The 15,117-nt window shown below is 44.3% G+C and overlaps 1 protein-coding gene across 1 annotated transcript in view; it reads left to right on the forward strand.

The window, feature by feature from the left end:
* Positions 1-8,035: 8,035 nt before the first annotated feature.
* LOC138837852 (tRNA dimethylallyltransferase-like) overlaps positions 8,036-15,117 on the forward strand; it is a 40,945-nt gene continuing 33,863 nt past the window's right edge. Inside the window, exon 1 of the mRNA XM_070036863.1 lies at positions 8,036-8,207. Within this exon, the coding sequence (XP_069892964.1) occupies positions 8,202-8,207 (6 nt within the window). The 5' untranslated portion in view covers positions 8,036-8,201. The remainder of the gene's footprint in view (positions 8,208-15,117) is intronic.

The raw sequence follows: 15,117 nt of genomic DNA on the forward strand, positions 1-15,117 counted from the left end.
GTAGCTCTACTTTAGCTCTACTTTCCCTTGCCTTTTCTCTGTAGACCTTATATCTGAGCCACAATACCAATAATTCACTCTTAAATAATATTTTCCTCTTTTCTTTTCTTTTTTCCGGTCCTGGAGTTTGAACTCAGAGCCTGAGCGCTGTCCTTGAGCCTGTGTGTGCTCAAGGCTAGCACTTTACCACTTGAGCCACAGCACCACTTCCAGCTTTTTCTGTTTTATGGTACTAAGGAATCAAATCCAGGGCTTCATGCATACTAGGCAAGCACTCTACCACTAAGCTACCTTCCCAGCCTGCTTTTCCCTTTGTTGTTGTTTCCCCCCATTTATACTTTCCTCTTTATGCAATTAGAACAGCTCTCTTACATTGTTTTCTACTTTTCTCCTCCCATCCATTCTTATTACCTGCTGTTCTTACCTGGTAACTACATTGCCAAAACATCATTTGTTTTTCTTTGTTGTTATTTTTCTCCTTTGTTTGCATGTGTGTTTATCGTTTAAAACAGCCAAACCAAATTAAACAAAATATAAATTTTCATGCATATGTGTACCCACATACTTCTCTGGGGTGCAATAGGCTTTGCTAATTTGAAGGGTCTGGGTAAGGGGCTCTGACCCACTTGGCAGTAAATATATGAAAGAAGGGGACAGGTCCTGGAGGTTGAATACTTAGTAAATCTCTGCCTGAAAACTTCGTTGCCACCCTGGCTTCAGAGGATAGGCTTCGTTCCTGGCCTGGGAGGGTAGAGCTCCCACCAAGTCTTGTGCCTTTGGTATCCCAGCTGCCTCTAAGGGTACTTCTGCCAGGCATTTTAAGCAGCAGCTGCTCTCCACCATGGACAACTACAGCGGCTGCCACACATGTTTCTGTGTGCCTCCCAAGGGAGGCTCTAGCCTCAGCCACCCATCTCTGCCAGGTGTCTCAAATAGCTGCCTCTGGCATCTAAGCTGCTAAGCTGCCTGTGCCGTTCTCAACTTCAACTTCTCTGTGGGGCCATCTCATTCTCTCTCCTCTCTCTCTGTCTCTCTGTCTCTCTGTCTCTCTCTCTCTCCCTCTTTCCCTTGCTCCCTTTCTCCCCTCACACACAAATTCAATGGCAAGGTGTTGTGAAACTCCTTGAACCATGTTGACCCTTGTTCTCAGGGTCCCAGAAGAACTCAGTCTTAAACAACGGGCACTGTCTCAACATGGCATCTGACTATTGCTCTCTAAGGTTAAGGGAGTGACAGACTGCCTTTATTCACCAAGGATTGGTCTATAACACTGGGGTAATCGCTGTCTCACAAATCCCTAAAACTGGGATTAAGACTTGTGGGATGTGTGGGCTTTTCCCACAGCTAGAATTGGCAGTCTGACACCATGACTCTATATTACCTTGTGATTGAATCTTCACCTTCCCCAAACTCTTCCAGGGAGCCAAGGATAGGCTTGGAACTTCTCATTGCTTTTCATCAGTTGGATTGGTTTCTCTGTAGTTTTCTCCCTTTTTTTTTTTTTTTTTTTTTTGTGTTGGTCTTGGGGCCTGAACTCTGGGCCTGGGTGCTGTCCCTCAGCTCTTCAGCTCAAGGCTAGCTCCCTACCACTTGAGCCACAGCTCCACTTCTGGCTTTTTCTGCTTATGTGGTGCTAAGGAATTGAATCCAGGGCCTCATGCATGCAAGGCAAGCACTCTACCACTGAGCCACCTTCCCAGCCCTTTTCTCCCTTCTTGTTCCTAGCTTGCTTTCTTTTTACACAACTTACTTTCTTCTGCGTAACTAGAATTCTCCTTTCATTTCTTTCTTTTCTTTTCTTTTTTTTTTGTCGGTCGTGGGGCCTGAACTCTGGGCCTGGGCTCTGTCCCTCAGCTCTTCAGCTCAAGGCTAGAGCCCTACCACTTGAGCCATGGCGCCACTTCTGGCTTTTTCTGCTTATGTAGTGCTAAGGATTCAAATCCAGGGGCTGGTGCATACAAGGCAAGCACTCTACCACTGAGCCACCTTCCCAGCCCCTCTCCTTTCATTTTTTTCTTTGTGTGTGTTTGTGGGCTGGGGGTGGGGGTGGGGGGTCGTTCCTAGGACTTGAACTCAGGGCCTGGTAGGAGCTGTCCTGAGCTTTTCTTTGCACTCTACCATTTGAGCCACAGCTTCATTTTCACCCTTTTTGGTGGTTATTTGGAAACAAGAGTCTCATGTACTTTTGTGCCTGGGCTGGCTTTGAACGGTGATCCTCAGAGCTCAGTCTCCTGAGTAACTAGAATTACATTTATGAGTCACTGGTGCCCCACAGAATTATTTTCCTTGCTTCCTCCCTCCCTTCTTTCTTCCCTCCCTCCCTCCCTCCCTCCCTCCCTCCTTCCTCTCTCTCTCTCTCTGTGTCCCTCCCTCCCTTCCAACTTTCCTTTCCTTCCCCCCCTTTTTTTTTTGTTGATTCTAGGGCTTAAACTCAGATCATGTGTACTGTCCCTGAGCCTCTGTGTGCTCAAGGCTAGCATTTTGTCACTTGAGCCCCAGCACCAATTCTGGCTTTTTTTTTTTGGTTGTGGGGCTTGAACTCTGGCCCTGTCCCTCAGCTTTTCAGCTCAAGGCTAGCACTCTACCACTTGAGCCACAGTAGCACTTCCAGTTTTTGGGTGGTTTATTGGAGATGAGTCTCATGGACTTTTCTGACCCATCTGGCTTTGAACCTTGATCCTGAGATCTCAGCCTCCTGAAAAGCAAGGATTACAACCCTGAGCCACCTGAACCCAGCAGAATTTTTTTTTTTTGTCAGTTGTGGAGCTTGAACTCTGGGCTTGGGTGCTGTCCCTCAGCTCTTCAGCTCAAGGCAAGTGCTCTACTACTTGAGCCATAGCACCACTTCCGGTTTTTAGGTGGTTTCTTGGAGATAAGAGTTTCATGAATTTTCCTGCCTGGGCTTGCTTTGAACCATGGGAATATGGGCTGGGAATATGGCCTAGTGTAGTGTGCTTGCCTAGCATACATGAAGCCCTGGGTTCGATTCCTCAGTACTACATAAACAGAAAAAGCCAGAAGTGATGTTGTGGCTCAAGTGGTATCTTTGAACAAAAGAAGCTCAAGGACAGTGCCGAGTCCCTGAATTCAAATCCCAAGACCAGCCCACATACACAAAAACTCTCAGATGCCACTGGCTCATTTCTGTAATACTAAGCACTCAGGCTGAGATCTAGATGCTTTAAAGGTAGCCTAGGCAAAAATGTCCATAAGACTCTGTCTTCAAAATAGCCAGTCAAAAGCCAGGCTGGAGGCATGGCTCAAGTGGTAAGCAAGCTGAGCAAGAGCATGAGGTCTAATTTCAAATACCAAAAAAGAGAAGAAAAAAAAGGTAGGATTTCTTTCTTGACATAATTTGTACTGAATGGAGTTTTGTAGTTTTCTGTAGTTTCTTATAGTAGTTCTGTAGTTTTCTTCTCTGAATATATACATAATTTTGTGTGTGTGTGTGTGTGTGTGTGTGTGTGTGTGTGTGTGTGTGTGTGCCAGTCCTGGGGCTTGAATGCAGGGCCTGGGCACTGTCTCTGAGCTTCTTTTTTGCTCAAGGCTAGCACTCTACCACTTGAACCTCAATGCCACTTGCTTTTTTCTGCTTATGTGGTACTGAGGAATTGAACCCAGGGCTTTATGCATGCCAGGCAAGCACTTTACCACTCAGCCACATTCCCAGCCCCTGCATACATTTTGGTAAGTAATTCTCTTTCCTCTTCTGCAGTATAGTGTGAATTTTTTCACATCTAGTCTCATAAGAAAGGGAGAGGGGTGAAGACCAATACCTGGGAATGAGTACAAATAGCTTTCTGGACTCCCTTGTTCTTTCCTTTGTCTTTTTTATTATCCTGTGAAGCTTCCCAGTGCAGGGTTTTATGCTGTTGTTTTGTTTTAGAAATACTAACTCCTGATCATAGTCTTCAATTTCTTAATTTGCCCTTAAATTTAATATATCTGATTAGAATTTCAAGACACAGAATATATCTTTCAGGAACTATTTTCAGTATAATTTAGAGTTCAGGAGATCATTAGGGAAGAAGGGATGCTAATAAAATAGCTCAAGGTATTTAAAACAACATGTTCCCATTTTCTTTTAGTCAGACTGGTAGAAATGCCGGGAATGGAAATTGTCTGATGTTTTTCTCACTTCTCATTTGTTTTGGACCACAGGCTCCATTCTGATTTAGGAGTGTTTCCTGCTCAGCATTTCAGTGATAATTCTCCCCATGGTCTACAGGATCCCTGTTCTCCTTGTTTCTATAGCAACAGTCCTGTGTTGCTTGGCTAGAAGCAATTTTCTGCTGCTGTGGTGAAGCCCTATTTTTTCATTCCTTTCTCTCCCGTTGCCTTGGTAACCAGCTTCTTCCTCTTCTTGTTTTTTGGTGGTAAATCCACCCCCCCTTTTTTTTTTCTCTTTCTAATAACAGTCACCTGGTCATGACTTGGACAGTACTATTCCACCTGTGAGTAAGCATACTCTGTCACTGTCAGACTGTCATGAAATCAGCCTCCCCTTTCCTTTCTTTGCATCATTTCTCTAGCCTGCCATCTCTCTGGTGGTTGCCAGGGTAGCAATACCCTCTGAAAGTCTCCAGGCAAAGGCTCTACAGCTAACAACCATCATGTGAGAGTGTCTGCCAGTATGTGGCTACACATCTCCATTTTAAACCTAGCCTCAGGCGGGTACCACAAATTAGAGAGAAGAGAGCTTTTCATCAGAGAAGACTGGGTTGAGAGAAGGCAGTACCAAGGACCAAGAACTGATGTTCTCCAAACAATATATGTGGCTATAAGGTTCAGGCTGGGTCTGTAAGAGTAGTTATTATGTCTGAGGAGATTCAAGTGATTGACTAATATATTGGCAGTACTTCTAGGTAGGCAGTGATATTATATGCTATATGCTTCCAGAACTCAGTCCTTTGACACAAGGAATTATTCTGGTCTAACCTAGGCAGAGGCAATCTTAGGGAAATAGCAGTTAGAATCTTTATATCTTTTTTTTTTTTTTCTCTGGTACCGGGTCTTGAACTCAGGATCTTACCTTCTCTCTCAGCTTGCTTGCTGGGTCATAGGTTGGAGTCATGCCTCCAAGTATGGCAATTTTCTAGTTAATTGGAGGAGCTGGATGTGTGTGTGTGTGTGTGTGTGTGTGTGTGTGTGTGTGTGTGTGTGTGTGTGTGTGTGTGTGTGTGTGTGTGTGTGTGTGTGTGTGTGTGTGTAGTGGAAGTGGCTCATCCTTATAATACTAGCTAGTCTGGAGGCTGAGATCTAAGCATCATGATTTGAAGCAAGAAAATCCAAGAGACTCTTGTCTCCAATTAAACAGCAAAAATTTGAAGCGGAAGTGTGCCTGCCTTAAGTGAAAAGCTAAGGTATAGTGCTGAGGCTCTGAGTTCAAACTGGCATGCACAAAAGAAAATTGAAGGAGTTTTTAATTTTTGTTAGTCTTGGGGCTTGAACTTGGCCTGGGAATTGTCCCTGACCTCTTTTGTTGAAGGCAGCACTCTACCACTCTAAGCCACAGCACCACTTCTGATTTCTTGGTGGTTAATTGGAGATAAAAGTCTCACATGGACTTTTCTGCCCAGGCTGGCTTTAAACCAGGACCCTCAGCTCTCAGCCTCCTGAGTAGCTAGGATTACAAGTGTGAGCAACCTGGACCCTGCTGTAGGAGTCTTATTAGTTAATTAATTTTTGCCTGGGCTGGCTTTAAACCTTGATCTTAGTTTTCTAAGTAGTTAAGATTACAAAGGTGAGCCATTAGCACCCCACTAAAAAGTGTGTGTGTGTGTGTGTGTGTGTGTGTGCTAGGAATTAAACTCAGAGCCCTATATATGGGGGCAAATGTTCTGCCACTCCAGAAATCAAGTTGGCTAACAAAAAGTTGGTCAAATAGGTGTCCAGGTACTTTTTATGCACATTTCTCTGCTCTTTGGCTGCTGCATTTACCTCTTGAGGGAAGCAGATGGAATATTATGATTATAATAATACAAAATATTCAACAAATGGTGGTTGTTATGTGCCAGGCATTTTCCAGACACTTTTTTCATTATTTTATTTTCTCTTTATGGCAACCCTGAGAAGAATGTAATGACAAGAATACAGAAGTTGAGAGGTGAAATTAGAGGCTTGGAATGTAATCTAGTCATGGAGCCTATGACTAGTTCTGGGAAGTCCTATCTCCCCCAATAAAAGAAAAAAAGTGAATTTAATAAAAAGTCACACAACAAATAAGTTAAAGAGTTGGGATTTGAACTGAAGTTCACTGTATTCCTTTCTTTTTTTCCCCTCAGTCCTGAGGTTTGAACTCAGGGCCTGGGTGCTATCCCTAAGCCTCTTTGTGCTCAAAACCAGTGCTCTACCACTTGAATCACAGCATCACTTTGACTTTTTGTGAGTAGTTTATTGGAGATAAGAATCTCATGGATTTTTCTGCCTTGTCTAGCTTCTAATGTCAATCCTCAGATCTCAGCCTCCTGAGTAAGTAGGATTACAGGCATGAGCCACTGAGCTGGCTTGAAATTCATCTTATTCTAAAGTCTTTTTTTTTTGGATGTTCCTTTTTTAGTTTTGGTGCTGGTACTGAGGGCTTACAAAGAGCCTAAGCTGGCTCTAGTAGCTTTCTTCCCTACTTTTCAAAGCTGGTCCTCTAACACTGAGCCATATCTTTACTTCCAGTGTTTTTACTGGTCAGTTGAAGAGTCTCAGAGTTTTCTGCCCTGGCTGGCTTCAAACTGAGATCCTGAGTAGTTAGCATTACAGGAATAAGCCACTGACACCTAGCTGTTTTTGTTTTGAGACAGGATTTCATTATGTAGTCCATGATGGCTGGCCTCAAATTCATAAAAATCATGCTTCAGACATTTAAGTGCTGAGATTGCAGGAATGTACCATAAAGCCAGTTTATAGTTTGTTGTTTTCTTTGGTTCTGGGGACTGAACCCCAGAACCTTATGGATATGAGGCAAATGCTCTACCACTGAGCTACAACCCAGTTCAGAAAACCTTTTTTTTTTTTTTTTTAAACAGGTCTTAGGGCTTCCAGTAGGCCTGGGCACTGTAGCTGAGCTTTTTTTGCCCAAGGCTAGTGCTCTATCATTTGAGGCACAGTTTCACTTTGGCTTTTTGGTGGTTATTTGGAGATAAGTCTCAGGGATTTTCCTGCCAGATCTGGCTTTAAACTACCATCCTCAGTTTTCAGTCTCCTAGGCATGAGCCACTAGTAAGGGCTTTCCCAAAACTGTTTTTGAAATGGACGTGTGTAAACTCTTAAACCTTGGTCCGTATGGTCCTAAGTTTTCCCATCCTCACTGGAATCTAAGGATTGTCAGTGCTTTATCCTTTCTGCATTCCTTTCATTTCCTTTTCTAGTTTTCTGAATTGTTGTTTACTTGCTTGTTTTTCTGTTCTCTCATCATATCTTTTGTATCCTTTGGCCAAGAGGATGGAAAATTTTGTCCTACCTTCTGATTGCATCTGAGGTTGGGAAGTGAAAACATTTAGAGCAGCCGCCCTTGTGTGAGAACTGAGCAGGTCTAGTTGTGGAGAATGTCACGCCTTTTACCTCCCTACCTTCAGCACCAAACAGGCAAGTCATTCTCTCCTCCATTTAATGATTGAGGTGGGGTGAAGGGGAGAGGGAGGAGTCTATTCTGTAACAGAACTGTGCTTGCTAGGCAGAAGAGATACAGCAATAACCTAAACAGAATTTATCCTTTGTCTTTAAAGTCAGACAATAAAATACACCAGAGGCTAATTTACAATAGTGATATAAAAGAATTGGGTGTCCTAAAGAAAGAAAAATTGCACAGATCTACTTGGATGGAGCTGCCATTCCTCTTTTAAGAGAGCAGGTAGTTGAAGTTCAGATACTAACAGCTAGTTTAGGGCAGTCTTCTAGTGACCCTCGATAGTCTAGGCACCTTTGTCTCCAAGCTCCCTCCTCCCTAGGGCTTTCCCTGGAGAGCCCGAATTCCGCGCAGGCGCACTGACTGTTGCCATGGTGACAGAAGCTCCGGCGCAGGCGCAGAGGAAACCAAGATGGCGGCAGCGGCTGCGGCTGCACGAGCGCTTCCTGTGGGCTCTGGGCTCCAGGGTCTGCAACGCACGCTGCCGCTTGTAGTGATTCTCGGGGCCACCGGCACTGGCAAGTCCACTCTGGCCCTGCAGCTAGGCCAGAGGCTCGGTGGCGAGATCGTCAGCGCTGATTCCATGCAGGTATGGCCCTGTGGCTGGCCCCGGGCTTGGGAACCTGGGAAGGCGCGTGCAGGCCTTGGGAGAGTGGACACCGGCTCGCGTGGTCGTGGGGGGTGACCTCCGAGCTTCTGCCAGCGGAGGAGGTCGGTGAAGAGAGCCCAGACTCACTAGGCCCACAATGTGCTGAACCTTTCTCCTTTGATCATCTGATTCACTTCCCACGATGTTGCTCTAACTCTCGATACTATTGTGATCTCCACTTAGCGGGTTGACATTGGGGCCTGGACAAATGAAACGGCTCTCCCCTTGTCACATAGCGCGTAAGTGGAGGAAATGGTGTTTCACCTTATGAAGTTGACTCTACTAGTAAATATCTTTTCAAGTGGCAGTTATTCCAGAGCTTTTTGCTGTAATTCTCACCTTAATACGCTGAGATCAGAATAAGTAAAATGCACCTTTCAGTGTGTACTGGGGCAGTGGAACTGGGCGGTCAGTCAGAAGACTTGTATTCTAGTCAGATTCTGCCATTGGCCACGTGGCTTGGGATTCACAGTGTCCTTTATTTGGGTGTTATTTGTGAAGTGGCTGGAGTGATTAATAAAGAGATCGTGAGTGCTACAGTGCAGAGCAGGATGACCTTCCCGAAAAAGGCCAGAGGTATGATAAATACAGAATTAAGATTTTTAATCCTGTGGCTGAGCTAAGGGAGAAGGTTGTTTCCTTCTCTAAGCAGGGAAGCAAGGAATATAGTTTTTCATGTGGGTGCATTTGTGCTTGATTGAGAATGGGTGAATGAATCTAGCAGAAGAATTATAACAACTATTTGCTGGAGAGAATTTGCAGTATGAATGTACGTCGTGTAAATAAGATGTTGGACATGAAATGTCTATCTGTAAACCGAGCATCAGAAAGGTCCATTCTTCTCATTCCACCCCTGAGTCTCCTGTCCTGGTTTCTACCCCAGTTGGTTCACTTGGGGTGACAAGAACATCAGCACACATGAAATGATAAGGTAATTCCACAAACATTTGTTAATAATGTATTTGCTGCTAACTTTAGGAGACAGAATTTAGCTCAAATCCCAGCCTTTTACAACTTCAGCCTAACATCTCTGTGACTTTATTCTTCTGAAAAATAGGAGGGACAAGAGCAATAACACAACATTATTGTAGTTAAATGAGATAACACTATGTGAAACAGTAAGTACAATTTATAGCACACAGAACTAAAAATATGATTATTTTCTGCAAGATCCTATTGCAGAGATAAGACCATAATCCCTGTATTTAAGGAGTTTAGTCTGGTTAGACGTGAAACATGGCAGAGTAAGTATTTATGGTGCTTTGCAAGGTGGACAGGATTGGGAGAGGAGAAAAACTGTAAATAGTTTTTATGGTAAGCTGTTAAATATACAGTTTCTTTTCTTTCTTGCTTTCTTTCCTTCCCTTCCTTCCTTTCCTGCCTGCCTGCCTGCCTGCCTGCCTTCCTGCCTTCCTTCCTTTCCTTCCTTCCTTCCTTCCTTCCTTCCTTCCTTCCTTCCTTCCTTCCTTCCTTTCCTTTCCTTTCCTTTCCTTTCCTTTCCTTTCCTTTCCTTCCCTTCCCTTCCCCTTTCTTTCTTCCTTTCTTTCTTTCTTGGTCCTGGGGCTTGAATTCAGGTTGGAGACACTGTTCCTGAGTGTTCTCAAGGGTAGTGCTTTACCATTTTGAGCCACAGCTCAACTTCTGGCTTTTGGTGGTTAATTGGAGATAAGATTCTCACAGATTTTCCTTCCTGGGCTGGCTTTGAACTACAATCCTCAGACCTTAGCCTCCTGAGTAGCTAGGATTACAGGTGTGAGCCACTAGCACTTGGCTTAAATATACTTTCTGAGAAGGAAGAAATCAGTGAAGGTTGGCATGGTTATGGAAAACTCTCTAAAACAGGGCTTGAAAAATAGATCAAGGGCTGGGAAGGTGGCTTAGTGGTAGAGTACTTGCCTAGCATGCATGAAGCCCTGAGTTCAGTTCCTTAGTACCACATAAACAGAAAAAGCCAGAAGTGGTGCCATGGTTCAAGTGGTAGAGTGCTAGCCTTGAGCAAAAAAGAAGCTCGGGGACAGGGCCAGGCTCTGAGTTCAAGCCAGGACTGGCAAAAAAAAAAAAAAAAGGAAAATAGATCAAGTTTGGATAATAAGAAAGAAGACAAGGCATACTAAAGGAAGGAACATGAATGAAGATTTTAGAAAGTAAATAGTCATAGTGAATATGTGAGATGGTAAAGGAGACTTTCCATAGGGAGGTATGGACCAGGAGATGAGTAGTATGAGAAAGGTAACATGGCAAAACATCAGTCTATAAGCAGTGTGTGATGAATTGGACTGGTAGGATGGGGCATATAAAATTTTTGTGTGGTGGGCTGGGAAGGTGGCTCAGCGGTAGGGTGCTTGCCTGCATGCATGAGGGCCTGGGTTCGATTCCTCAGCACCACATAAGCAGAAAAAGCCAGAAGTGGCGCTGTGGCTCCAGTGGTAGAGCGCTAGCCTTAAGCTGAAGAGCTGAGGGACAGCACCCAGACTCAGAGTTCAGGCCCCATAACCAGCAAAAAAAGAAAAAAGAAATAAGCCGGGCGCTGGTGGCTCACGCCTGTAATCCTAGCTACTCAGGAGGCTGAGATCTGAGGATCGCGGTTCAAAGCCAGCCCGGGCAGGAGAGACCGTGAAACTCCTATCTCCAATAAACCACCAGAAAACCGGAAGTGGCGCTGTAGCTCAAGTGGTAGAGCGCTCGCCTTGAGCTGAAGAGCTGAGGGACAGCGCCCAGGCCCAGAGTTCAAGCCCCACGACCGACAAAAAAAAAAAAAAAAAAAAGAAAAGAAATAAAAAACTTTTGTGTGGTATAATTATAAATCTGACACATCAGAATCTCATATCAGTGGATGGTGCCTGTAATCCTAACTACTCAGGAGGCTGTGATCTGAGGATTAGAAGAAGCCAGGCAGGGTGGGAAAGTCTGTGAGACACTTGATTTCAAATTAGCTAGCAAAAAACAGAAGTGGTGCAATGTCTCAAGTGGTATTGCACTAGCCTTGAGCAAAAGAAGCTGAGGGACAGAATTTAGGCCCTGAGGGCTGGGAAGGTGGCTCAGCGGTAGAGCACTTGCCTTGCATGCTTGAGGCCGTGGGTTCAATTCCTCAGCACCACATAAGCAAAAAGAAAAAAGCCGGAAGTGGCTCTGTGGCTCAAGTGGTAGAGTGCTAGTCTTGAGTTGAAGAGCTGAGGGACAGTGCCCAGGCTCCGAGTTCAGGCCCCACGACCGGACCCAAAAAAAAAAAAAAAAAAAAAAAAAAGAAAAGAATTTAGGCCCTGAATTTAGACCTATGAAAAAACAAATAAAAACAAAAAATGTATGTTTGCTTTTTTTTTTTGCGCACGCGGGGGGGGGGGGTGTTGGTGGGGGGAGATGGTACTTAGGTTTTAATTTGGTGTCTCACACTTGTTAGGCAGGTATTCTAACACTTGAGTCATGTCCTGTCCTCAGCCCCTACATAGGTTTGTTTTTGTTTTTTAATCTTTATAATAACTTTAAAAGTGGGCTGGGAAGGTGGCTCAGTGGTAGAGCGCTTGCCTTGCATGCCTGAGGCCCTGGGTTCGATTCCTCAGCACCACATAAGCAAAAAGAAAAAAGCCAGAAGTGGTGCTGTGGCTTAAGTGGTAGAGTGCTAGCCTTGAGCTGAAGAGCTGAGGGATAGCACCCAGGCCCAAAGTTCAGGCCCCACAACCGACCAAAAAAAAAAAACCCAAAAACTTTAAAAGTAAGTATCATTCTGCTCAAGTGGTAGAACACCAGCTAAAATACAAGGTCCTGTGTTTAAGCCCCAGTATCAGCACAAGACAAAACAAAAAAAACACACAACCAGGGGCCTGGGAAGGTGTCTCAATGGAAGAGTGGTTGCCTTGCATGCATGAGGCCCTGGGTTCCATTCTTCAGTACCACATAAGCAGAAAAAGCTGGAAGTGGGGCTGAGGCTCAAGTGGTAGAGCACTAGTAGACAGCTGAAGAGCCGAGGGACAGTGCCCAGGCTCAGAGTTCAGGCCCCACGACCGACAAAAACAAACAAACAAAAAACCCCACAACCAAAGGGGCTGGGAAAGTGGTTCAGTGGTAGAGTGCTTGCCTCGCATGCATGAGGCAAGGGTTCCATTCTTCAGCACCACATAAGCAGAAAAACCAGAAGTGGCGCTGTGGCTCAAGTGGTAGAGTACTAGTCTTGAGCTGAAGAGTGCCCAGGCCCAGAGTTCAGGCCCCACAACCAAAAAAACAAAACAAACAAAAAACAACCAACCCCCCCACAAAACCTCACTTTGAATTCCCTGCCTCATCTAAGGAAATATGCCTATGTAAGTGATAAAGCATTGGGCATGGAAAGTAGAGACTTTTGTTCAACTCCAGATCTGCTGCTTACTCTGGGATCTTGGGCCTGTTAACTGTGAAATAATGGTCTACTTTTTTGAACTTAGGGTGTTGTACTTGCTCTGTTTGTTTGCTCACTAAGTTGGCACTCTTTGTCATTTAAAGCTATTATGCCTCAAGTCCTGCTTTTTGCTAGTAATTGTGGAGATGCAGTCTCAGACTTTTCTAGCTGGTTAGTTACAACCCATCATTCTTCAGATCTCAGCTTCCTGAATATGAGCCACCATTGCCTGGCTACACAGAATGGTTCTTGCATGCATTCATCTTTCATAGGAGTATGCTACACTTTGATCAGGATATAAAAGGTATTTTATTTTATTTTATTTTATTTTATTTATTTATTTTTTTTTGTCGGTCGTGGGGCTTGAACTCTGGGCCTGGGCGTTGTCCCTCAGCTCTTCAGCTCAAGGCGAGCGCTCTACCACTTGAGCTACAGCGCCACTTCCGGTTTTCAGGTGGTTTATTGGAGATAGGAGTCTCACGGTCTTTCTTGCCCGGGCTGGCTTTGAACCTCGATCCTCAGATCTCAGCCTCCTGAGTAGCTAGGATTACAGGCGTGAGCCACCAGCGCCCGGCTAAGCTTCTTTTTTGAGTTATTTTTATTTGTTTCTCAGACAGGTTGGAGCTTGGGATCCTTAGTCTTGTATTCCCAACACTGGTTTTGAACCTATGGACTTGAGATCCTTTGTCTCCCAACTAGCTGGAACTGTAGTTCCCTCCCCCTACTCCTACCACCAGGGAGTCAATCTTTTTATTTTAATGATCCTTTTAGGTATAGAAGTGTATCAGTAACTTAAAAAAAATTGTAAAACACCATCTTAAATACTAAATTGTCTTGTATCTTATTGGCTTTTGGTTGCCCCTTGTTCTACCTTAACCATAGGGTCTTTTGCTATTTTGTGGGGGTGGGGGTGGGGGGGCTGGGTGCTGTGCCTCAGCTTAAGGCTAGCGCTCTACCACTTTGAGCCACAGGGCCACTTCCAGCTTTTCCTGCTTATGTGGTGCTGAGGAATCGAACCCTGGGCCTTATGCACGCAAGGGAAGCACTCTACCATTGAGCCACCTTCCCAACCCCAACCATAAGGTCTATCCAAGGCATTTCCTTTTCAAAGAAGTACTTGTTTTGGTAAATATGGATTAAGTAAGTACTTTAAGTATGGAGATTGTTATGTGACATAAAAATATAATGGGGTTGTTAAGGGTAGCAAGTCTAGAGTGGTGATTTTATCTTTGGAGCCTGGTATAGAGTGACTTGTTTCTAAATCCACCTAGCATCTGAAGGCTATGCATGCCTGGCCTCTGGTTTCCCATTATTCTTTTTTTGTTGTTGTTTTTAGTCATGGAACCTGAACTCTGAGCCTGTGCGCTGTTCCTCAGCTCTTCAGCTCAAGGCTAGTGTTCTACCACTTAAGCCACAGCACCACTTCCAGCTTTTTCTGCTTATGTGGTGCTGAGGAATCAAACCCAGAGCCTCATGCATGCAAAGCAAGTACTCTACCACTGAGCCACCTTCCCAGCCCCAGAACTACTTTTTGAGGGCTCATTTGCTTAGGCATTCTTGTTGAGCTCTACCATAGATTTCTATATGGCAGATCTGACAAAAATGAAAATTCTGTGTTTAATTTTTTTTCACAAACCTTGTTTGTTTCACAAATTATAGGAACATAAATAGTTTCATTCAGTAGTTGAGAACCTGAATTCAAGGAGGGACCAGTAATATAATCTCTGTTTTCCAAGATGGAAAAACTGAGATACAGAAAGATTAAAGAGCTGACTAGAGATCCTACTGCAAGATGCCTGCACACCTGGAAATTGGATCTGGGTCTTCTAACTCATTTGTAGAGTCTGATAATATTGCAGGAAGATGATACTGAACATCTTCTTTTCAGCCTGAGTCATCTTCTTGGCATGTAAATTCAAGGTACAATGAATCGCCTTCAGTGACTGGATGAAACATTGTACTGAGAAATTTGAACGCACTTGCCAAACATGTACAAAGACTGCCTGGAAGCACAGACTAGCAATATATACTAAGAAAAAATAAAGTGTTCTGTTTGGGTTTGTAGAGAGGAAGTATCTCTGATGCCTCAATTCTTCTAGTCATGTGGAGAAGCACTAGTCAGACCTAAGAGTACAGTTCCCTTTGTGCTTTCTCAAACCTACAAGAGGATAAGAAAATGATTTTTGGCAGTCTGACTGGTAAGCACAGTATGTGTCATCTAATAGATGTGGAGCTCTGTGTTCTTTTTGTCTGCTGTGGGATGTAATTTAAGATCAGGGTTTTTTTGTTTTGTTTTTTGTTTTTGTCAGTCATGGGGCTTGAACTCTGGGCTGGGTGCTGTCCCTTAGCTCTTCAGCTCAAAGTGAGCACTCTACCACTTGAACCACAGTGCCATTCTCATTTTCTGGTGGTTAATTTCTCATGGACTTTCCTGCCTTGTGCTGGCTTTGAACTGTGACCTCAAACCTCAGCCTCCTGAGT

Source organism: Dipodomys merriami, unplaced genomic scaffold (genome assembly GCF_024711535.1).
Source record: "Dipodomys merriami isolate MVZ:Mamm:240054 unplaced genomic scaffold, mDipMer1.0.p SCAF_277, whole genome shotgun sequence".
In the NCBI taxonomy this organism is placed as follows: Eukaryota; Metazoa; Chordata; class Mammalia; order Rodentia; family Heteromyidae; genus Dipodomys; species Dipodomys merriami.